Source organism: Sus scrofa, chromosome 1, assembly GCF_000003025.6.
Source record: "Sus scrofa isolate TJ Tabasco breed Duroc chromosome 1, Sscrofa11.1, whole genome shotgun sequence".
Classification (NCBI taxonomy): Eukaryota; Metazoa; Chordata; class Mammalia; order Artiodactyla; family Suidae; genus Sus; species Sus scrofa.
Window position 1 is genome coordinate 158,382,869 of NC_010443.5, and position 23,404 is coordinate 158,406,272.

At 42.2% G+C, this 23,404-nt stretch overlaps 1 protein-coding gene across 4 annotated transcripts in view; it reads left to right on the top strand.

Moving 5' to 3' along the window:
• BCL2 (BCL2, apoptosis regulator) overlaps positions 1-23,404 on the top strand; it is a 180,812-nt gene that overhangs the window by 45,466 nt on the left and 111,942 nt on the right. Inside the window, exon 2 of one of the 4 annotated variants that reach the window (XM_021099599.1) lies at positions 17,483-21,425. The exons of the other annotated variants lie outside the window; for them this stretch is intronic. Coding sequence (XP_020955258.1) covers positions 17,483-17,509 — 27 coding nt within the window. The 3' untranslated portion in view covers positions 17,510-21,425. Of the gene's footprint in view, positions 1-17,482; positions 21,426-23,404 lie in introns of those variants that run through there. 4 annotated transcript variants of the gene reach the window in all.

Genomic DNA, 23,404 nt, shown 5'->3' on the forward strand with positions numbered 1-23,404 from the left:
AACAGAAGCAGGCTCAGAAATAGAAATTGAATTTATAGGCAGTGAGATAGGATAATTAGTTTTTATATTTAAAAATATCCTCAAACCAGAGGAGTCTGTTGTCTCAGATGGAGAAAGGAATTGAGTTTGAATCCCAGTGCTTCACATAATAGCTTAGTTTTCTTTGTATAAAATATACACATAAAGCTGTGTATGTGTGTTTATATATGTACATCCTTTGTATAGTCCTCTCAAACACATGTATTAAAGTGTTGGTTTAAATCCCCAAATTCAGATTGCACAGTCGTTTATGCTTATAATTCCTAGCCTTAAATGTTGTTCATATAGCTGATTAGCCCACCGTCTATGGTTTTTTTGCTTTGAGTAGCTGTTTGGAGTTCCAAGATCAAACAAAACCCTTTCCTGCTTTTTTGCATGGAGAGCAGGAACTGTATCTGGTGTTTACTCAACATTTTATGTTTTTCATCCAGCTGTTTTTCACTACAGAGTGTTCATTTAATACCCTGTATGTAGGTAAAACAGTACAAGACAGGAGAGTGTGAAGTATCTGCTGATGTTAAATATGTATAAATTCAACCTACCATCTCAAATGATGGTGTCTTAGCCACTGGCCTCGTCGTCCTGAAGTGGCAGAAACCAGATCCTGGCTTTGAACCTTAAACAGACTTTGTTTTTCAGGGTTGCATCACGACTTTGGGAGGGCATCTTGTCTGAAATGTGCTGTCTCCCCAGCCTGGGTCAATGGGGACAGAGAGAAATAGCATCTGTCAGTGGGGCGGAAGTCTCCCAAGTGTGGAGTCAGGCACTGGTTCTTTGCTGAGGGTTCAGCTGATGCAACTGCCACTACTGTGGCATCCTTGTTTCCACAGAAAAAAGTCTAAGAATGGGATGAACTTGTAAACAAGAAGAAACCATGCCTTCCTCCTTACTTGATCTGCCTTGAGCAAAGAAGAAGGCAGAAGCGCAAACCCCTTGGTACCTGCTCTGTGCATCATAAGAGGGTTTCATCCACCCTGAGATCTTTGTCTCTTTCTCTGCCTGCTGTCATAAATCTCAGTTTCAAAGGAAAGAAAAGAGATGGTTGTTAAAGCATAAACCTCTAGGTCAGCTCTCGTTACATCAAACTCCAAGATGATGTTCCAAACCTTTTGTTGAACTGAAATGCTAGAATGGTTTGAAATAAAACTGAGCCATCCGTTGCCTGGGGATAGGAAATCTTTCTGTTGTAAAAAGGTGGCTGCCTGCTTGGTGTGTGGGTGTGTTTGCCTATGTAGAAAGTGGGATGGACTTTGCAGTAGCATTTATTTGCCTTGTGGAGACTGAACACAGAAAGCAAAGAAATCCAGTGCACCTAAAAATTAGAGAAATTGGGTAGGGAAGCTCAGCCATCGTTTTAGAGCAGTTTTCATTCAGGTACAATTTCTTTTGCTTGCTTGAAGTTTTCAGTGTCAGATCAAATTTTCTGTCTTGCACCCCAATACCTCATATGCTTGGTTGCCATCTGTTCATTTCCATTGCAAACTGCTCTGTACACAATGTTACTCAGTGTTAATTAGAACATGTGTCTCTTTGTCATTCATCTGGGGAAGGGGTTAATGATGATTTATGTCCTTTTGATTCATTTTCCTCAAAACTATTATATTTCAGTTATGATTTTATAAGGACTCCAAGAGAATAGAAAGAGGAAGAACACCTCATTTCTATTCTTCATGGCCTTATTTTTAAAAACTCAACCTTGGCCTAAATGTTTTAGTATTGAAAATATAGTCCTTCAAGATCTTATTAAGTAGTAACACATAGGAGTGTGCATTTACTGCTTACCAGTGAACAATGTATTATTGTTTACATTTGTTAAATTATTTTAAATAGGTCACATATTCACATGGTTCAAAATTCAAAAAGCCCCCAAAGGGACTAGCAGATGCAAACTATTATAACAGAATGGATAACAACAAGGTCCTATTGTATAGCACAGGGAACAATATTCAATACCTTATAATAAACTGCAATGGAAAAGAATATGAAAAAGAATATATATGTGTATATGTGTGTATATATTAGTGTGTGTGTGTATAAAACTGAATCACTTTACTATACAACAGAAACTCACACAACATTGTACATCAAGTATACTTCAATAAAAATAAAGAGCCAAAACCCAAAAGGTCCCAGAAGGTTTGCAGGGGAGGGACTTATTCTTCCCTTAACTCCTCTGCCCAGGCACCTGGTTGACTTTCCCAGAATCCGTGTGTTATCAGGGTCTTGTATGTACATATAGTTATACTTATGTATACACATATGCATCCATATATATAGGTATACATATGTATATACTTATTTCCCCCTTTTTTAAACAGAGGACAGCAAACATACATGCATATGGGCTTTTCTCTTAAATGCATTTTGGAATTCAGTGTACATTAATAAGTTAAGAGCCAGCGTCCTCTTTCTTTGTTACAGCTACATTGTATTAATGTACTCTGGCTTATTCACCAGTCCCTTACTCATAGCCATTTAATGCTGTTTCCAGTTTTTTTTTCTGGGACAGATAATGATGCAATGAATAGCTTTGTATTAAATTATTTTGTGTGTCTTTAGAAAGAAATCCTAGAAATGGAATTGCTGCAACCCAAAGTGAGTGTGTTTGGCATTTCGATTGATTCTGTCAAATTGCCTTCCATAGGAGTTAGCGGTTTACAGCTCCGCAAGCTGTCTGCATAATTGTCAGCCTTTTTTACATTTGTGAAAATAATAGGTGAAATAGCTATCTCAACTTACAGTTTAATTTGTCCTGTCCTTTCTTTTATTTTGAGTGATGTTTGGTATAGTGAACAATTTAAAGTAAAAGATAAACACGTGTGTGTGCTTGGTGTGTGTGGGTGTGTGTGGGTGTGTGTGTGTAAATTTCAAAGATGGAAGCCTATCTGTGCATCCCCTAAAAACACCAATAAACTATATCTGGTTTTTAGTATATTAGACAGCTAATTTCTGTATTGCTGCATGATTAACAGCAATAAACGCTGGAAGATACCTAATATTCTCCCTTACATGATTACCAAAGCATACTGCTGAAATCAGGTTTCAGCTGAAATTATCTTTAAGAATGATGCATTTTGGACTAATCTAATCAGGCTTTGATTTGTGAGGGTACATTACCTGATATCTTTCAAGATAGAAATGTTAAGTCCATTAAACTGTGGCATGTTGCTTTTTACTAAAAGTGTATGGATTTTAGGGAAACCACACTTTGACAGACATGATGGGGAAACAAAAGTTCTTTTAGATAAGAACGGCCACCTTCTCCTTGATATTTTTCTCTGGGTTGAGCTCTACGTGAAAAGCTGGTGTGGCTCTTTGTCCTGACTGTTGCTTTGCTGTAAAGACTGAATCCATCAGGAGGACCCCATCCTATCAGAGAGAAAAGCCGGGGATTCTGTTATTAGGTGAGGTCTTTATGTCAGGTTAGGTGTTCTCACAAGTCACATAGATCTTTACAAGTGGGAAAACACATCGTCCATTTCTTGGTAGACTGAACTTTCCATCTTACACTTTAAAAAGGCAAAGGCTGTAATTTGCATAGCTAAAAAGATTGAGTAACCAACCCCGCCTTGGGAATGCCATTTTCTTTCCCCTAGGAGTCCCTAGCTGTGGTTTCTTCAGGAAAAGAGGTGGCTTCTTTGGCAAGTAGGACATTTGAGAAGTGAGCAGCACTTGCTCCTTTCTGATAGTTGGGGTTTCCCTTTGGGACAAACATACTTGCCCTTGCAGTCGACTTGATGAATGATGAAGTTGGAATAGCTCTCTTTTTCCTCCTTTCAGTCAGGAAATAAACTAATCTCCCCAAACAAAGCTGCCTTGAATGTTTAACAGCAGTTTTAAATCGTTGAAATAGTCACGAGTCACGAGACCAATTTCAATCCTCCCCCGAATCTAGATTCACAAAATTTTAGAGCCAGAAGGTGATTTGCAGATGGTCTAGCAACTGATCCCAATTTTGTACATGAAGAAATCGAAGCTGAGAGAGGTTTTGGATCATTGGAGTGAGTGAGTGAATAACAAAGTTAGAAACTCTTGTATCCTGGCCCCAGAATCCTGACTAAATTGTTCCAGAAATTTTGCTTAAATGTGATTTTATTTTTCGTAGAAAAACATATGCTCTTTCAGAAATCAATTCAAATTCTCTTGGTGAAACTCTTTGGTGGTTGGTTTTGCTACAGTCCCTCAGCAGGAGAAGATCATGGAATGCCCTTTAAAAGAGACACCTAGACTGTGCAGCTGTCGAGACAGATAAGTGGAAAAATAAGGTCTTTAGGGATGCTCCCCCATCACGTGGTGATGAGTCTACAGGACAGGGGCAACTTTCTAGTATCTTCTGCTGTGTGCAAAGAGAGAAACCATAGCAGGGCAGGGATGTTGGAAAAAATAGAGGCATCACGGCTGATTAGCTGGGACTGGTCAGAAATGGGTTGCTTCATGGGAAGCAGTTAAGACAAACTTTGTGAGGACTTTTATTCTTTTGGGGGGAGGGATGAGGGTGGAAAGAGGAAGCGAGAAAAAGACAGAGGGTTTTAAGAACAGAGAGAGGGAAGGAGAGAAGAAGAGAGGGGCAGAAGGAGGAGCATGGGTCTTACCTGAATCACAGGTAGTGTATTGTCTCAGAAATCTCCTGCTTGGACCAGAGGAACTGTTGCCATTTGGCGGCAGCTGCCTTAAATATAGTCCAGAGTTTTTAAATATTACAGACTTGTCTAGCACCTCCAGAGGCCGTATTTCCAGCCCAAGTGCATCATCTGAGGTTTAGATGCCTATAGCTAACTATGGGTTACCTAGGAGATATCTGAGCCTCAGCAGACCGGGACCTGACCTACCCTCTTAATCCGCACCTCAACCAGGTCTTCTTTCTGAACTCCTTATCTCAGTGAGTTACATCTCAGTCCTCCAAGGGAGCCAAGTCAAAGCTTTGAGAATCACCTTGATTTATTTGGTTCCATCTTTTGCACCCTCTCCTTGGCTGGCTCCACAAGCCCGGTTGATCCCGCCTCCTTTGTGTCTCCCGAATCCTTCCTCTCCTACTTCCCCACTACCGCCGTTCTAGCTCACAACCTCATCACTTCTTCTTGGGTTGTTGCCACAGTCTTTAAGTGGCCTCCCTGCCACCCAGTTTGTGCCTCTCTCCAACTTGTCTTCCAGACCGCTGCCAGAGAACTCTTTCTAGGAAAGCCTGTCCAATCATGGAATTCCCCTGCCTGAAAAATGCTGCTGTTGCTGCCTCTCCCCTGCAGAGAAACTGTCCAGACCAGTCCATGCTCACTTCCTTAGCCTGTCTTCTCTCGATTCCCCTCCTCACAGGAGCCTCCTTACAGCAGTGTGCTTTCCTACCCCGCTGACCTTTGCACGTGCTGTTTCTGCTGAACAGCACCTTCTGCTTCCCCCTGCTTCCCTCTTCCTGGTCTAATTCCTTCGGATCTTTCTGATCTCAGCTTAGGTGGCACTTATTTAAGAAACACACGTGTGTACATTTGCTGGGTGCCGAGCACTGGTCTAAGGGCTTTATGCGTATTCATTTACTCCTTAGAACCACAAGAGGAAAGAAGGGTTATTATCCCCATTTTATGGATGAGGAAACTGAGACTTTGTGAAAGAGCTTTTCTTACTGGCCCACTGGCTGCAAGGATTGGGCCAGAAGCCAGCTTTTGCTGCTCGTTGGCACTTGATTTTGATATATATGGGGTATATACTTATACATATATGCATGTGCATGTGTATATAACTTGCTTTTGAATAGGCATAGGTACATATTATTAAGTTCCAAGGATACAAAGTACGCAGTGACAAGGAAGTCTCCCTCCTACCCTTGTCTTCTAACCACTTACTTCCCTTCTCCCTGCAAGCCTAATGTTACCAACCTCTTGTGTGTCTTTCCAGGGAGTGCACACACATACACATGTACATACTATATAATTGTGTTTTGACATTTGCGATAGCATATCCTCCTTGCCATTTTTACTTTGCTTTGTTTGCTTAGCACTATTCCTTGGGGCTTGTCCCATATCAACACATTAAGAGCTTCCTCTCTTCTCTGATGGCTAAATAATAGGCCATTATAAGGAGATGCCATAATTGATTAATCGGTCTCCTTTTGTTGGATAGTTAGGTAGTTCTCGGACTTTGGCTGGTACAGACATTGCTACAAAGACTGGCTTGCTATAGGCATCATTTTGCATGCATATGAGTTTGTGCAGGATAAAATCCTGGAATTGGAATTTTGGGTCAGAGGGTAAAGACATTTATAATTTTGATAGATAGTGCCAGATTGCTTTCCTAACGGATGTATCCATTTAGTCTCTCATTAGTAATTTATGAGAGTGCTTCTCTCCTCATAGCCTCACCCGTGCCTGTAGAATAAAATGTTTTGATGTCCACCAATCCTAATACATTGTTTAGTCTGCATTTCTCTTTTTTCCTTTTTAAAATTTTTAATTTTTTCAATTCAGTTTTTATTTTGTATTGGAGTAGAGTTGTTTTGCAATGTTGTGCTAGTTTCAGGTGTGCAGCTGAGTGATTCAGTTATACACATACCCATTCTTTTTCAGATTCTTTTACCATATTGGTTATTACAGAATATACATATTTTTAATTATACTGCTGCACCCACTGCATGTGGAAGTTCCCGGGCCAGGGACTGAATCCGAGCCACAGCTGTGACCTCCACAATAGATCCTCTAACCCACTGCGCCATGCTGGGGCTCTAACCCACATTTCTGCAGTGACCTGAGCTGCTGCAGTCAGGTTCTTAACCCACTGCACCACAGCAGGAACTCCCTAGGTTATTATAGAATATTGAGTAGGGTTCTCTGTGCTATAAAGTAGGTCCTTGTTGATTATCTATTTTATATACAGCAGTGTGTATATGTTAATCCCAAACTCCTAATTTATCCTTCCCACCTTTCCCCCTGTGTAACTGTAAATTTGTTTTTTAAATCTATGAGTCTGTTTCTGTTTTATAAATAAGTTCATTGCTATTTTTTTAATATTCCACTGCATTTCTCTTATAGGAATAAAGTTGAGTGACTTTTAATGTGTTTGCGAACTATTTTGGTTTTCTTCTATATCAACTGACTGTCCATTGGTTTTGTTGGATGTTTTCTTATTGATTTATAGGCATTCCTTTTATATTAAGGAAATTAGCCTTTGTCTATGATTTACGTTCCCAATGGTTCTCTGCTTTGTTGTTTGTCTTTTGTCTTTGTTTATGGTGTATTTTTCCCAGGCAGAAAATTTTTATTTTCATGTAATCAGATTTACCAAGTTTTTTTTTTTTTTTCTTTTATAGCCTCTGGGGTTTGAGTCATAGTGAGGCTGGCCTGCCCCACGCCTAGATTCTAAAATTCTCTTCCATGTGCACATATGTGTGCATAAAGTTGTTTCAGAGAGAGAATCAGTAGAGTATAAAAGTTTGGAAACAGATTCTGGAGTCACACTGACCTGACTTTTAGCCCTGGTTTCATCTTTAACTAGTTCTGTAATCTTGGGTGACATCTTTAGATGGGTTATTAATATCTACATCCTAGGGTTACTGTGATGATAAAATGCAACAACACAGGAAAGTGTCTTGCGTCTGATTACTGATGGCTGCCTTTATTGTGCCATTATTTCTCTCCAGATTCCAGAATAGCTGCACAAGGACAGAAGCCCTTTCTTCTCTTTCCCTTGCATTCCTCATGTCATTCTGCCCGGCCCCTCCCCAGTCCCGCTTCTAACCTGAGTCCAGGAATCTGCTGGAAGCGCCTGAGTGCTCATTTTGATTGCTTCACTGTTTATTTTGATTGAGAGGGGAAGGCCTGGAATTCTGGCTAGAGCCACCTGGAGTACCACAGGTGCTTCTCCACAGCGTCCCTGCTCACCACACATCTGTTCTCCTGGCCCTGGTGTCTTGCCAGATCTTGAAGCTTTGGTTCTTTCCCCCTGTTGTCAGTGAGAGTCTGCGTTCTTCCTTTGTTTTCTTTTCTTTTTAGGCCATAACCACAGCATACGGAAATTCCCAGGCTATGGGTTGAATTGGAGCCACAGCTGCTGGCCTACACCACAGCTCACAGCAATGCCAGATCCTTAACCCACTGAGTGAGGCCAGGGATCGAACCCTAAACCTCATGGTTCCTAGTCCTGTTCGTAATCTGCTGAGTGACAACAGAAACTCCCCACCTTCTTCCTTTGAAGTGCCTTGCAGCCCTGCCCTGTAGGTCCCTTGCTGCTGTGCTTTCCCTCCATGGATCGTCTTCCCTGGTCTTGTACCCAGGCACCTCCCCTCCCTTTGCTGGGTCTCTGCGGGTGGGTGCCTTTCCTGTTCAGGTTCATGTGCAGAGAGGACAAGATGCAGTGCCGCCACAAGCTGGGTGCCCAGAAAAGCCTGGGACCCAGTGGCTGGGGAAGAGTAAGAAGCTTGGGATGGAGGTATTGATTGCAAGACCCGAAAATCACTTGGCTCTGTCTCCATTCCTTACAGGCCTTGCCCTGAAGGATAGATCCCAAGGCCAATCCCAACTAGTGAGTTTTTTAGTGGATGATCACCCTAAAAATTTCCATCACGTCAGTATCTGTTAATATTTTCTAAAACTTCAGCTAGTTGTCATCGATGCTAACTCCTAGATGCTAACGCCTTAAAAAAGGTGTAAGATGATGCAAGCTGTTCAAAGACATCAGTGCTTTGGAGGCAGCGCTGAGAATTAGACCTTAATTTCCTGACTTTCATCTCTTTTGTTCTCTTTAAAGCCTCCTTTGCCTCTTTAAGGATTTCTTTTGTATGCTTGGTTTTGACAGCCCAGAGGTAGGAGATGCAGTGAAGTAGTTAAGTTCATCTCATAGGTGATTTTGCCACTATCCTCACCATTAATAAAATAATGCTTGGAGCACAGGCATTGAGTTTTATAGTGGGCTGTATCAAATGTTAATTGTCACGCATCTGAAGCATGCTGGTACACTGCCAGGCAGAGGGTTCAAGGGAAAAGTGCAATGGGGGATAGATACCAAGCTAAGTCACAGCCACCAGACTCAAAGGCAGCACCTACTGTGTGTGGAGCCCTTCACTTCTCATTTTACATTTGAGACTTGCAACAATACCCAAAGACGGCCGTCTTTATTCCAATTTTATAGGTAAAGAAATCGAGTTGAAGAGAAGTTGATGTTGACTGTATCATGGTTGCAGATTTAGGATTAAGATGGTGGACCTGATTTCAAAACCCGGGGTCTTTTGGCCTCACTGCATTTCCTTCCAAGAGCAGACAGTCCAGTAAAGAGGAAAGAGGAATAAACAGTCATGCGACTATTTTCAGTGAAAAGTAAAAATAATGACCTAAAAAGAAGAGAAACTGATTGATCCCCCTGAGTTCTCTTTCTGGCTGGCCACGTTGGCTGTAAATTCCATAGTGCAGCTCGTATGGTGAACATTCAAGAGAGAAAGGTCACTCATCCGCAGTCCTGCTCCCCAGCCCCCACCTTGATAAAAGAAGTCTCCTTACCACCTGACTCTCCTGCAGGTAACAAAACAGGTTTTCAAAATATGTAATAAAGAAGCCCTGCTTGTTCCTTCCTGGCAGTCATCCCAGTGGAAGTACAATCACACAGGCACTGCCTGGGACCCTGGGCTGGAGGAGTTAATTTTTTAAAAAATGCTTGAGGTTCCTGAGTTCCCATGGTATGTTACTAGAAGGTTCTGTAGCTTGAAAACTCTCAGCGCTCATTTCCCCCAACCCCTCGCCATGCCACACATTTAAGGACAGGTTGGCTCATCATCAATGGATGCTCCTCAATGCTTACATTCACTGTGCTTTTTCTTGGAAGGATTTCAGCTCTTCTGTGACATAGTTCAGTTATCTCCTCTCTTGCTTCCAGAAGCAGCTTCTTTACCTCAACTGGAAAACTTGCTGTAGTCCTGAGTGTTTTGGAAACAAAATGTGCAGTGGGAGAATTCCTGCTTTGTGAATATCCGATCACTTTGTTCCCTGGCACAACAGTCTCTCCTTTGTATTAAACGCCTGAGAACAGAAGTTCTAAATAACATTTTTATACTCCCTGTTGATAGAAGTTCTGTATTCAGGGACAACAGTTTGATGCTTGTTCCTCTGTCAAGTTCTGATGTCCTTTCCCTGCTTAAGTAACAAGGGTGCTCCCTCCCAAGCCTGGAATTGCACTTGTGGGGAGGAGAGGGTGCCTCCCCGAGGACTTTCTCATTGGGGCTCTTCTGTGTCCAGTGAGTGGCCTGGGCCCTAGTGGGATGGCTGGCTGCTCAGAGCAAAGGCACCGAATCTGCTGGTCTGACCATGAGCCTAGTGGCTGAGCCAGCCAGATACAAAAGGACCAGATGGGCTGACAGACCAAAATAGCCACTCCATCTCCTTCCTGGAAATGCAGAAGGGCTACCCCGGAAGTCCAAGAAGGCCTAATTTGGTCAAAAACCCGGCACTTACTCAGACCAGGAGGTTGGGTTGTGACCCTGGCATGAGTTCCTGACCCCCAGTGTTTCGTTGTTACCAGCCCCATTTGCACATCCTCAGGTTGACAGCCCTGATCAGACAGACACCCAGACAACTGATTGGTAACAAATACTCTTAACACTAAAGCACCTCTGATCACTTCCCTTTATTTTGTACTTGTACAGAGTACTTGTACTTTTACTTTAAACAAAAGATGTATATGCACGCTCATCTTTAGACAAACCCAGTAGTATAAAAATTCATTTTGGAGTTCCCTGGTGGCTCAGTGGGGTAAGGATCCAGCCTTGTCACTACAGTGGCTTGGGTTACTGCTGTGGCTCAGATTCCATCCCTCGCCTGGAAACTTCCGCATGCTGTGGGTGAGCCAAAAAATAAAATAAATAAAAATTCAGCTTTGTAAGATGAAGTAGGACACTTTTATTTGTTTTCTCAGAAAATTTATCACTGCGTTCCAAATGGCATAGATAGAATAATAAAATATGGTCTACTCCCAAAGAATGTTTGTATTTCCGTGTAAGTTTCAAAGCTCTCCCTTTTTCTTATTTATTTGACAAATACACATTTAATTATCCTACTGGAGGCAAGACTGCCCTACATGGCCATCCTGTAGCTCATACAGGGAGCTCATTGGCTCTCGTATTTTATTACTTTGGGTCAAAGATAAGTTTCTTGCCCCTCATTCCTTCAGTGAATATTTTTCTCCTGTTTCCTGTGGGCCAAGCACTGTGCTGAATTTTTCGGTGTTTCCCGTGTTCCCTTTGGGAGTGGTTGGAACGGTAGTGCTGTTTTCGCCCTTGGAGGAAGGGGGCCATGCCTAGGCTCACCCACTCCCCGGCAGCTGGGCCTTGGTACAGCGAGGAGGGCTCCTGGAAGCTGATACACACACAGAGGCCCCCTGAGCCTTAAGCACAGGGATAGATTGTATTATTTTCTAAGAGAAAGGACATTCTACTCCTCCTCGTTAACCTTCCCTTGCAGGCTAAAACAGGCAAATCACTCCCTGGACAGACCAGCTCAAGTGATAATAAAAAATATCCTTTACCAGGCAGCCTGGCAGTACCTGCATTAGTGTTTGGATAAGAACAAGCCCCTCGAGGGGGAATGGAGCCCTTCTCCAGACCTTAATTGATTTTTGTGTTCATTCTGCTTCTTTTAATTCTTAGTGGAAAAGTGATTTGTAGTGCAAAGTGGCTTTCCATGTTATAGGCACTGGATTATGTAATCCCGCTCTTATCAAAAGATCATTTCTGCTTGCTTTGCCTTTTTTTTTGCCCCCGATCCAGCTCATGTTTATTTTTCTTTTTTGCTTTATTTCTTCTTGTTTACACAGTTATTGTTCCTCTTACTGCTCCCACTTATCAATCCCCATCATTGGGGGAGGCAATAGGATTCCCTTGATCTATTTTTTTTTTAATTTTAAAAGTCAGTTTGTTGGACATCTTTAAGGAATAGTCACTTATTCCCTAGCAAGTTTGTTTCATAATGTGGAGCGTCATTAATTATAAGTCTGACTCCCAAGAAGCTGGGTTATGTTCATTCCCAGGGATTAAGGAACATCCTGGAGTGTTTGTCCCTTTGGGATCTGGGCCATCATCTGCCCCTCCTGACCAAGGTGAGCCTGGCTCATGAATGGGATGGCTCCTTACAGAGGTACCCTGTCATGTAAGAAAGTCCCATAGAAGAGTAACTACTAAAATCTCTTTCCTAAAGTGAGGTTGTGAAGCCCTCAATCATGTGCCTCTTAAACAGTTGATCTAAGAAATCCACAACTTAACCGTCAAGTCTGTTGGCATCTTTGAGTTACATTGGGAGGGAACTCTGCCTGTGTCCTCATGTGATACATCACCTTGTGCATGCTTGCACATATGTACACCTGTGCGTGTGTATGTGTGGATTGAGAAAAAGGAGATAGCCCACTGCTAGGGGTTGAAGGGAAAGACTTTGTTAGGTTTACATCATGACTAAAAAGACAATTTGTTTATTGCAGTCTTCATGTGATCAAGAACAAAGCAGATGAGAAGAAGCCCAACATGATCAAAGCACATCTAATATCTCAGGTTTCTAGAACATCTGAGTCTCAGGGTTTGGTCTTCATTATGGTATATGCTGAGAGGTGATGTTTTAAAAACAAGAAGGGGAAAAATGCCAGCTGTGAAGAACTGAGACAGTGAAAAAGCAGACGTGTGCACCTGAACGGAGCCCCTTCTAAATGGAGCCATGCTCTCTTCAGTCTGCAGGGCCAGAGGGAGGATTCTATGAAAGGTCATAAAAATCTAGCCATATAGTTCCTTCTGTTCAGTGTAGATTCTCACATGCAGTGGCCTTAAGCATTGTGACTTGATTTCTCGTGGGCACAATTCACACCTGTCTTGGGAAGTCCGTTTGGGGTGATCTTGCCACCTGCAACTTGGAAGAGACAGCACTTGCTGAGTCTGGACGTCTGATAGCTGGAAGGGCAGGACAGGTGACCCCCTGGGTGGCTGGGAGGTGTTACCTTGAAACTGAATGCTGGGATAAAAATAAAACAGTTTCTCCCGGGGACAGGGCACTGATGGGAGTCAGGATCCCTGTCCTGATAAAACGCTGCCCCTTTGTTCTGCTCCTTGTGTGTTCTTCCACATGAGGCCTGGCAGACGGTCCATTTAGTGTTCATTATGGTGTCAGAGCCAGCACATGGCAGGGTGCTCCCCAGCTGCCACGGGAGCCGTGCACACATGGACGTGAGCAGAGGCCTTTGGTGCACACGCATGGAGCTTGTCTTCTGCCTTGTTTCCCTCCCAGGGTGAGCTGGGAACCCAGCCCCCATCCTGCACCTTCTGGCACAGGGGCTAGTGGCCCTGCATGAGGTTCTACAGTCATCAATAGGCCTGTTCACGTGAGAGGTGACTTCACATTTTTGCCACAACATCACAGGCTGCTGGGCTGAATGTGACCATTCTTCTTAGAGCAAGCTGAGGGCAAGGGACCTCTTCCGTCCATCCATCTGTCCATCCGGGAAAGTCATCACTCCCATCACAGATCCAAGGGACTTGATCCAGGCCCCCCCGAGGGAGCACTCAGCATTTCTTTTCGTGGGTTAAATAAAACTGGATGAGCAAATGATTGTGATTAAGCTCTATTGTGAGGTTTTCTGATACCCATGTAGCCTAATCACTGAAATCTTTGTCAGGCCTTGTTTTGCATGTTAATCCATGAAGGAAGCCAGTGACAGCCTCTCTGAGGTTCTCTGTTTTCATTGTAGTTTATTCTTAATCATCCAAGTCAATAGGGAAAATTACCGTCATCGATGATACAAACCCACAGAAAGTCCAGAAATACTCGAGATGGGGACAGCAGGCGTGTGAGCCAGCACACATGCTCTCTCGGACATTCAGCAGCTGTGCGTCCCTGAGGACAGACAGGGACAGTGTCCAGGCAGGGTCCACTGCAGGGGTGGGGGCGAGGCCAGGGGGTCAGGCGGAGGAGGTGGTGGTCAGTCTCAGAGTATGGCATCAGATGTGGAGAACTGACCACATTTCCCTCTGATGCCATCCTGTGGATTTTTTTTTTTTTTTTTTTTTTTTTTCTATTTTGGCTGCAGCCGGGGCCGGGGCCAGGGATCAGATGTGAGCCATAGTTGTGACCTAAGCCACTGCTGCGGCAATGCCAGATCCTCAACCCACTGTGCTAGGCTGGGGATCAAACCTGCGTCCCAGCACTCCCAAGTTGCCACTGATCCCGTTTCACCAGACCAGGAACTCCTTTTGTGGATATTTTATTTGTACTTTTTAAAGATCAAAGTAACCCACCTGTGTGGTCAAAAAGCCAAATAGAACAAAAGGCATTTAATGTAAAATAATGCTCCTCTCCTCCCTCAGACCCACTTTCTAGAGGCAATACCTTTTAACCCTCCCTCAATTTATAAAAGTTATTTTCCTGGTGACCTTCATCTCTTTAAATAATATAGGTTTACCTGTTGGGCTAAGGTCTTAAGGCTGCTGTAGCCAAGTATCTCAAACAGGGTGGCTACAAGCAACAGGAATTTATTCTCCTGCAGTTCTGGAGACTAGAAGTCCAAAATCAAGGTGTTGGCAGGGCTATACTCCCTCCAGGGAGAACTTTCCTTGTCCCTTCCAGCTTTGGGCTGTGGCTGCCTATCCTTGGTTGGCAGCTGTATGGCTCTAGTCTCTGCGGCTCTGGTCAACTGCATTCTCCCTGAATGTTTGTCTTTAAGTGGTGTTTCCCACTTTTTTATAAAGACACCTGTCATTGGCTTAGACGCCACTCCAGTGACCTCTTCTTTGATCTGCAAAGACCCCATTTGCAAAAAAGTCACATTGGCAGATACCACCGTTAGGAATGGAACGTATCTTTCGGGGACCCAATTCAACTCCTAACAACACTCTTTCTCAGTTTGTAAACATTTGGTTTTATTGACTTCGTTCCCCGGTAGATGGCATTTCTCTTCCCAATTCAGCCCGTTTCTCCCGAGCCTCTTCCCTCTGTGGGCACATCAACCTTCCCAGTTCCTTACCTTAAAGGATGTGGCTTACATTTCGAACACATTCTGAAACTTCATTTCATTTTTCCATTAACCATAGAGAGCATGACTTAATTACCCACTAAAAAAAGTGACAACATTAGCTCTTCTGACTGCCCTCCCTTCTCCCACCTTCCAGCCTCTGTCTACTAGTGCCAAGTTTGGGAACACCTGGGTTCTTTCCGGGTAACTAGTGGTTAAATCCTTTGCCATCTGTCCGCAGATGCAGAATTGATGTCTGTCTGTAGCTTCTACAGAGAGGATCTACAGGTGGAAAATCAGTAAACAGTGTTTTCATCTTTATTATTATGCCCATACCTGCTGTATTATGTTGTCTTTGTGTGCCCTCTGGGTTTTAATTAAAATGCTTTCTGCTTTTTGAAGAATGACAATATAAATGTATGTTTTATAGTACTTTCGAATCCACATTTCATTTGATTAGGTTTTAGTTGTCAGTATACTTTCCTAGCTTAGTTGGGAAACTCCATTTATTAGTACAGCTTGAAATCCTTTTGCATTAAGTGTTGAAATGAAACTTTGTGTCTTGTGAGGAAATGCTTGATGAAATAAAACAATACCCACTCTTCATGGGTCTCTACTCTTCAAGAGTTTCTAACAGCAGGTAAGTCATTCTTAGGCAGAGCTAGCCACACTTTTGTATTTCAAAACTTTTATTTTTATTTTATTTTTAAAATTTAAGGACCAAAATAGAGGTGCTAACTTCTCATTTTGCCAAGAGATCTGGTATTTACTCTCGCTGGTAAAATATAGAACATTTAACACCCAAAAGAGGAAAGACATGGTCTTAGAATAAATTGCACTATTTTAAAATGGAATGATATCACTTATATGTGGAGTCTAAATTATGGCACAAATGATCTATCGACAAAACAGAAAAGATCATGGACATATAGGACAAACTTGTGTTTGCCAGGGGGGAGGGGGAAGGAGAGGGATGGATTGGGAATCTGAGGTTAGTAGATGAAAACTCTTGCATTTGGAGTGGATGGGCAATGAGAGCCTGGTGTACAGCACAGGGAACTATATATCTAATCACTAGTGATGGAACATGATGGAGGATAATGTGAGAAAAAGAATGTGTATATATATATATATACACACACATATATATATATGACAGGATCACTTCGTTGTACAAGAGAAATTGACAGAACATTGTAAATCAATCATAATGAAGATTTTTAAAAAGAAAATGGAATGAATTTAACTTAAAAAAAAATCACTACGTTCCCCATTTTTTCCCCATTTCGTGTAGACTAGTAGAACTGGACTGGATGGAGGGTTTCCTAGATCAACCTTGATTCATGGTCGTGTATTTGGTTTTAATGGATGTTTGAATATAACTGTTAATTTCTCCACTTATTCTTGGCTGGTTAGTTTGGTTTACTAGAACCCAATATAGCAGATACTCAAGAACAGGGGCAGGAGTTCCCATTGTGGTTAAAGACCCGACGTTGTCTCTGTGAGGATGTGGGTTTAATTCTTGGCCTCGATCTGTGGGTTAAGGATCTGGCGTTGTGGCAAAGGTCATAGATGCGACTCAGATCTGGTGTTGCTGTGCTGTAGGCTGGCACCTGCAGCTCCAAGTCGACCCCTAGCCTGGGAACTTCCATATGCTGCAGGTATAGCCATAAAAAGAGAGAAAGAGGGGGAAAAAAAAGAACAGACTCCATATGGGGTGAGAAGCTTGCTCATCCTATTTTGGGAACCCAAGCTATAGCTTGACCCCCAACATCCATGTGTACTCCAGTCCAGGCCACCTGGGCTAGTTCATAAATGTGGGTTGGACATGAGAGCAACAGGTGAAAGGGATCTCCATCCGCACATGCAGATCTGGCACTTGTAGCCCTCGAGTAAGTCACCCTTTAATTCTGTCTTAATTTCTTTTTCCATAAAGTGGTCACAAAACAGTATCTGCCCATATATGTTCTCCCATTTTGTAACTGAGGTTTGTAACTGGCAAACTCAAGTATTCAATGGTTGCACGATGACAGCATTTCTATAGTATTCTTAAACGAAGCTAAATCTAAAGCAGAATGAAATCACTGACTATATTTGTCCCATTAAATAAATCTGATTAATTAACCATCTGGTTCAGTTTTTTCTCTCCTTGAAGCACTTGTAGTTTGCAATATCCCTGTTGTGAGGTTTTAGTATGTTCCCCTGCCACGGGCAATTGAATTTAGTTTTTCAGAAATTTAATGTTTTTAATATGACATTTTGTGAAATCCTCCCAAACACGAACAAAATTAATTCCTTGGTGGTGGTGTTGCTGTTGTTTGTAAGAAACGTTGGTGTGTGTGCCTGTGACTGACCTCAGACGGTTGTGATGCTGGTACTATTTAGCACGTGGTGCTGTGCTAGGACCGTGTGGTTGAGAGCATTGATTAGGTGATCTTCACAACATCCCTGAGAAGTAGCTTGACGTTGTCTTCCCACGATTTTCACACAGGGGAAGTCCATGGTAGACCAAGGTTAAGAAGCGAGTGGCCCAAGTTTACTCAGCAAGTTGGTTGCAAAGTGAGAAAAGGAAGTCCAGTGTCTTGAAACCACATCACCTATCCTGACTGGCAAGTGGCATCTCTCTGGGTTCATATTCCTGATTTTCAGGATTCACACCAGGCCATTTTGGTCGTTGAAGAACTGAACAATGGACAGTGGGATGAATCAAGCATGGCTTTCCTGTTGGAAGCACAGAGTTGTGTCCCTGGAGGTTTCGGTGCTCTGAGAAGTGGAGGGAGAGATGGCTGTCATGCTCCTGAGTGCAGTACAGCCCCCATCCAGGGGGAAGGGGCCCTCAACCTGTAGCACCCCCAAGCTTGGTCTGTTTACTAGAGTAATGGTCTAGATCAAGTGGTCCACACTGCCATTCCGTTTCATTGGTGACCAGCTGACATTACAGAAAAGATCTGGTTCTAATTCATGGAGGTGGACAAAGTGACAGGTGCTGACCTTATACTGCTCTAACTCTGTAGCACTTGGCTCTGTTGCACCTCAGCTGTGCCATCAATAAAATGGGAAATGATATTTAGTGCCTGAAAGCAGAGGATCAGGGCAGACCTTCCCATTGTATGTACTTTGATTGTTCCAAATGCCCCCAAGAGGAATCAGACTTGCAACCAAATGCTCTTCTGGTCGAAGCACTCCTCAGCCAGGGTTCCCAGCCTGAGGACTAGATCCAGGTATAGGCAGGGCAAGCCTCAGTAGCTTCACATCCTGCTCCTCTCTGTTTCATTTCTGCCTGAATTCCACATGAACCTCAGAAGACCTCATTCCTCACTGTCTGTTTGTCCCCATCCCATGGTTTTTGCTGAAATGCAAGGCATGTGCTACTGTCATGCTGTCAGGACGGTGTCTTATGGTGATCCACCTGGAGATAGGGCCTTCATTGGAGTTGGTGTCAAATTCTAGGTGTGGGAGTTCCTATCATGGCTCAGTGGGTTAATAACACAACACAATGTCCATGAGGATGTGGGTTCAATCCCTAGCCTTGTTCAGTGGGTTAAGGATTCAGCATTGCCACAAGCTGCCTTATAGGTAACAGATGCAGCTCGGATCTGGCATTGCTATGGCTGTGGTGTAGGCCAGTAGCTGCAGTTCCAATTTGACCCCTGGCCCAGGAACTTCCATACGCCTCAGGGGCAGCCCTAAAAAAAATTTCTAAGTGTAAAGAGCAAGGACAACTCGAAGGTTTGAACCACCTCATAGTGCATCTTTCAAGAACCTGTATTTGGAATATGTGTATTAACTTGTAATACAAACATTTGGAAGTTTCAAATAACACTGGCCCACTAAAAAAAATACTGGTATTGATTACCCTGATCTCAGTGATGAGGCGTACTCATCAAAGAAAAATGGGATTCAGTGCAAGCCCATTTTAGTTTTTGTCTAGTCATGTTGTACGTGGGAATTGTTATAAAGCAGAAAAGCCACCAGGCATTACTTTATCTCCCAAGCAAACATTCTAAATAGTGGGGAGCTTGCTGTACATAAAAGGAAGCTTTCTCTCATGCCAAAGCTGGCCGAACAAACTTTGAATCCTGAAAGTAAAACCCAAAGACAGAATAACTTAGACAAGCTTTTAATGGGTGGAAAATAAACATTAACTTTATATGTATTTCAAGAATGTAAAAGACACAGGTAGGAAATGAATCCTCCTCGATAAGAAAGAAATGCTTAGTAGGGTGGAAAAAAAAAAAAAAGAAAACATTCAGTAGTTTTTGATTTTTGGAACTGTGCAAGTCCAGACTGTTTCTTTCTTTCCTTTTTTTTTTTTCTGGTTAGCTGCTCATAGCCACAAATATGTATATTATTTCCTTCTTGCCCACAATTATACTAAGAATCATTTTTCTAATATACCGGGGAATCCCAAATAAAAATCTCATTTTCCTAAAAAACAGACAAGTCTTTGACGGTAGTAATTAAATTATTCAATCGTCCACAGCTAGAATGTCAAAGATATAATCACATTGTTATAATAGTAGAAGCCTCTGATGCCCACCTCAAATAGTTTTCTCCCCAAATTTCTACTGTAATCGGCTGATGTTCTTAGGGAAGGTTTGCCTCGGTCACTGATGTTTGAAAACAGCACTTAGAAACCTTCTTCTCTCCAGTGATTAGGCTGACCCAGTTATGCAATGTAAGCAATAGAATCACAGGATATTTTAACCCTTTTTTTGAATATATATTTTTATGTGGGATGCAATTATTAACTACTTCGAATACACTTCTTGTGGAGGTGATCAGAATAGGAAACCCAGCTGACTCCATAGTGGGTCAGTAAAGTGTCATGTCTTAGCAGCATGGATGGGAGAGAGCCTGCGTGGATTCAAGACTCAGCTCTGCCCTTTTCGACCCAGTTCTTGATGCTTCTTTTTCCTCATCTGCAAAGCGCCAGTTATAATAACAACACCTCCCTCATAAGTGTGGTTGTGAGTTAATATGAGTCAAGAGCTTAGAACAGTGCCTGGCATGCCCTACACCCTGTGTCAGTGACAGCTATTGTTATTTTCACAATGAGGGAAACAAGGAACTGTGTTTCTCCCCGGGGGTAATTCTATTTGCCATTAAAATATGTTTTTGTTTACAGAGTTGGTGAGTGTTGTCTGAGCATTCTCATTTAAAAAAAAAAAAAAGGTCTGAAACTACTTATTTTGCCTTTTCTGCTTCCTTCTTAATTTCTGCCTCTTGCCTGTTTTCTTCTAGGTCTAGATCTGATAGATTTCTCTAGGCAGAACTTCTCTATGCAGAACCTATGCAGAACTGACCTGATTGAACTTACCTGGATATGGAAGGAAGTAAACTACATTTTATTGGTGCTTTTCCACGAAAGCATGAGGACATAGGCAGAAAGTGAATAAATAAAGGGCATTTGCAATGGTAATGAAGCAAGTGATAAAGTAGGTGTTTTCAATTCGCTTGAAAGTAAAGTTTCTGTCCATTAAACTGACTCGAATGAATGATCAAGATTTAACAAGTTCTGGAGTTCCCGTTGCGGCTCAGTGGTTAACGAATCCGACTAGGAACCATGAGGTGTCAGGTTCGACCCCTGGCCTTGCTAAGTGGGTTAAGGATCCGGCGTTGCCGTGAGCTGTGGTGGCTAGGATTCCATGTTGCTGTGGCTCTGGTGTGGGCCAGCAGCTACAGCTCTGATTAGACCCCTAGCCTGGGAACCTCCATATGCCTCAGGTGTGGCCCTGGAAAAGACAAAAAGATTAAAAAAAAAGAGAGAGAGAGATTTAACAAGTTCTGTTTCCTTGTAAATTTTTGCTTTTTATATCTAATAATCTTACCGAATGAAGATCCTGTGGATGTCTTTGTTTGAGATGTAGAGAAAATTAGCATTATTTATATTTAAACAATGAAATCTTGGTAGAGACACACATTCACCCTTGTCATTCATTTTTGTCTTTGTTTTTAATTTTCAAGTGGTAAACCTAAAGAGTTCACTACCTAACACTGACTAAAAAAATTTACCTTGACATTCAAGTATAAAATACCCTCCTTAGTCATTCTTTTTCTTAAGGTTACACAGTCATGGTTGACTTTTATGTACTAAAATTTTAAAATTTCCCCTTGCATCAATAATGTAAATCCATGATATCCATAAGCTGAGTTGCACATTAATTATTATAAAAAGCAATATAAATCCCCCAGGCCAGCATTTTATTTAATTTGATTATTCATGGATTTGTGACTATTATTTGTTGTTGGTTTATTGTTGTTGCCAATTTTAATACTCGGACTTATAGACCATATGTTGTTTCAGAAACTTCCCCAAAGGCAGTAAATTCCACTAATAAGTGGGGAAATCACTTATCTGTGTTCAGAATACCTCAAAAATGCAAATACAGAAGTTTGTGAATTTTACATTTGTATTACTGAGAGGTGAATATGAAAAAAATACACTCATCATTTATCGATTGAATAGGTCTAAAAATCTTCTTTCCTCATTCGAACTATAGGAGTTTTGAAGAGTATATGTTTTGATATAAAATGAAAATATGCTACCACCACCATCCTCATTATAGTATTCATTGGACTTGTATCCATCAGAGATTTCATGGAACATAACCAGTGATCGGCACTGAGTGACAGAAGCCTGTAACTTCTGATGTTAAGCGGTCATGCAAAACTTTGCAAATATATTATTTGGGATATTCAATAATAGGAGAATTCAGTTCTCATTACTTAACTTGCCTTAATTTTCATTAAAAATTTTCATTTCATTAATAGCAAAGTAAAAAAATCACATTCACAAGTGATAAGAGTATTTTGATGGAAAACAGAGCTCCCTGTGTGTTCTTCCCTGCAGCAGGGACTAATTTCAGATATGCAAATTCCTGGTTGAATATGTAATTCCACATGCTTTTCTTGAGGGCCTCTTCGAGGAGGGAGTATAATACGCTAGCAGGAGTATGTGTTTTGGAGTCAAACTGTTCTTGGCTCAAATCCTGACACAGTTTCTTGCTTACTGTGTGGCCTTGAGCTGCCTTGTCTTTCAAATACCTGACCCAGGAGTTGTTGAAACTCAGACAGAAGATGTTTAAGAGTTAAGTGGGAGGCTGGGGATGCAAGTGTATGATGTTCAGCGAGTGCTTTAGTGCTTTCCTGCCTCCCTTTCCTTCTCTCCCGTGGGAACCCCCTGCTGTAAGCCCCATCTGCCGTGTGGGTGGGGGACAGAGCATAGGTGCCTGAAACTACCCTTGCCTTTAGGGAACCTGATCGTATTGTATTGTAACATCTTTAGCTGGTCCCTTCGCTGTGGAGGACGTGGTTAACAGCTCTGTTACATTCGGGGGTTGACCTTTATGATCATTTCGAAGAGCACTTCCAGATCTGACCTTCTTTGAGTTGATGATATCATGAAGCAATAGGTTAAAGAATAGGAGACAAACAATAGGGTGTTCAATAGTGTGCAGTGTCGACCACAATAATGTATTGTGAAGGAAGAGACAATTGAAGCGAATGGCAGATTAGATGTGATTAGACACGGATCAGAAAGTGCTCTAAAGACAAGTTCCCTAGTATGTCCTCTACAAAACACTCCCTCCTCAAGATGGTAACAGGTAGGAATTGAGAAACAATTTCTGAAAGTCACATGGGAAATGCTGACTGACACAGGTTTCTTTCCAGTAGGACTTTTCAGAGTCTTTCAGATGCACAAGTGTCTTTTGATTCCGAAATGAGGGTGTGTGGTCATTGTCTGAAGCATTTCCAAAATGTATTTCATCATAGAATCAGAATTATTTTGCACCCGGGTAATATCTTGCTGGACGAATGCTTCATGGAAGGTATTTTGCAAATCATTTCTCTATGGTTTTAAACCAGGAATGTAGGACATGGGTACCATTGATTCAAGCCACCAAATCTACTGAGTGTTGACCACTTGCAAGGCCCTGTGGAGGCCAGAGATGAGTAAGACCCAGTCTCAGTGGCCAGTCTGGTGACCAGGCTTCGAGTGAGGTGTTGGTGGCAAGGCTAAGGGCGGGAATGGCCTGGGGAGACGTCTCCCAGGGGGTTACTGATGCAGAATCAGGTGAAGCAGCGTCCTAAGGATGAGGAGTCCTGCTTTCTGCCTTGTCTTCCTCTCTCAAGTTCTTATACTGGTATTTTTTTAACCTGTTCACCTCAGAGAAATTCTGAAGAGAAAATGAACGTTTGGTGTTCCACGTCAGGTGGTTGGAGTTAAACCAGTTGGAAGGTTCATTTAGAAGATTTTTAAAAATTGACTCTGAGCTTTAGTTTTGGGGAGAGTCATCTCTCAGTATGTGAGGGGGATTGGTTCCAGGACCTTCCATGGAACCAAAATGTGAGGATAAAACGGCATAGCATTTGTCTATAACTTACCACATCCTCTTGAATACTTAAAATC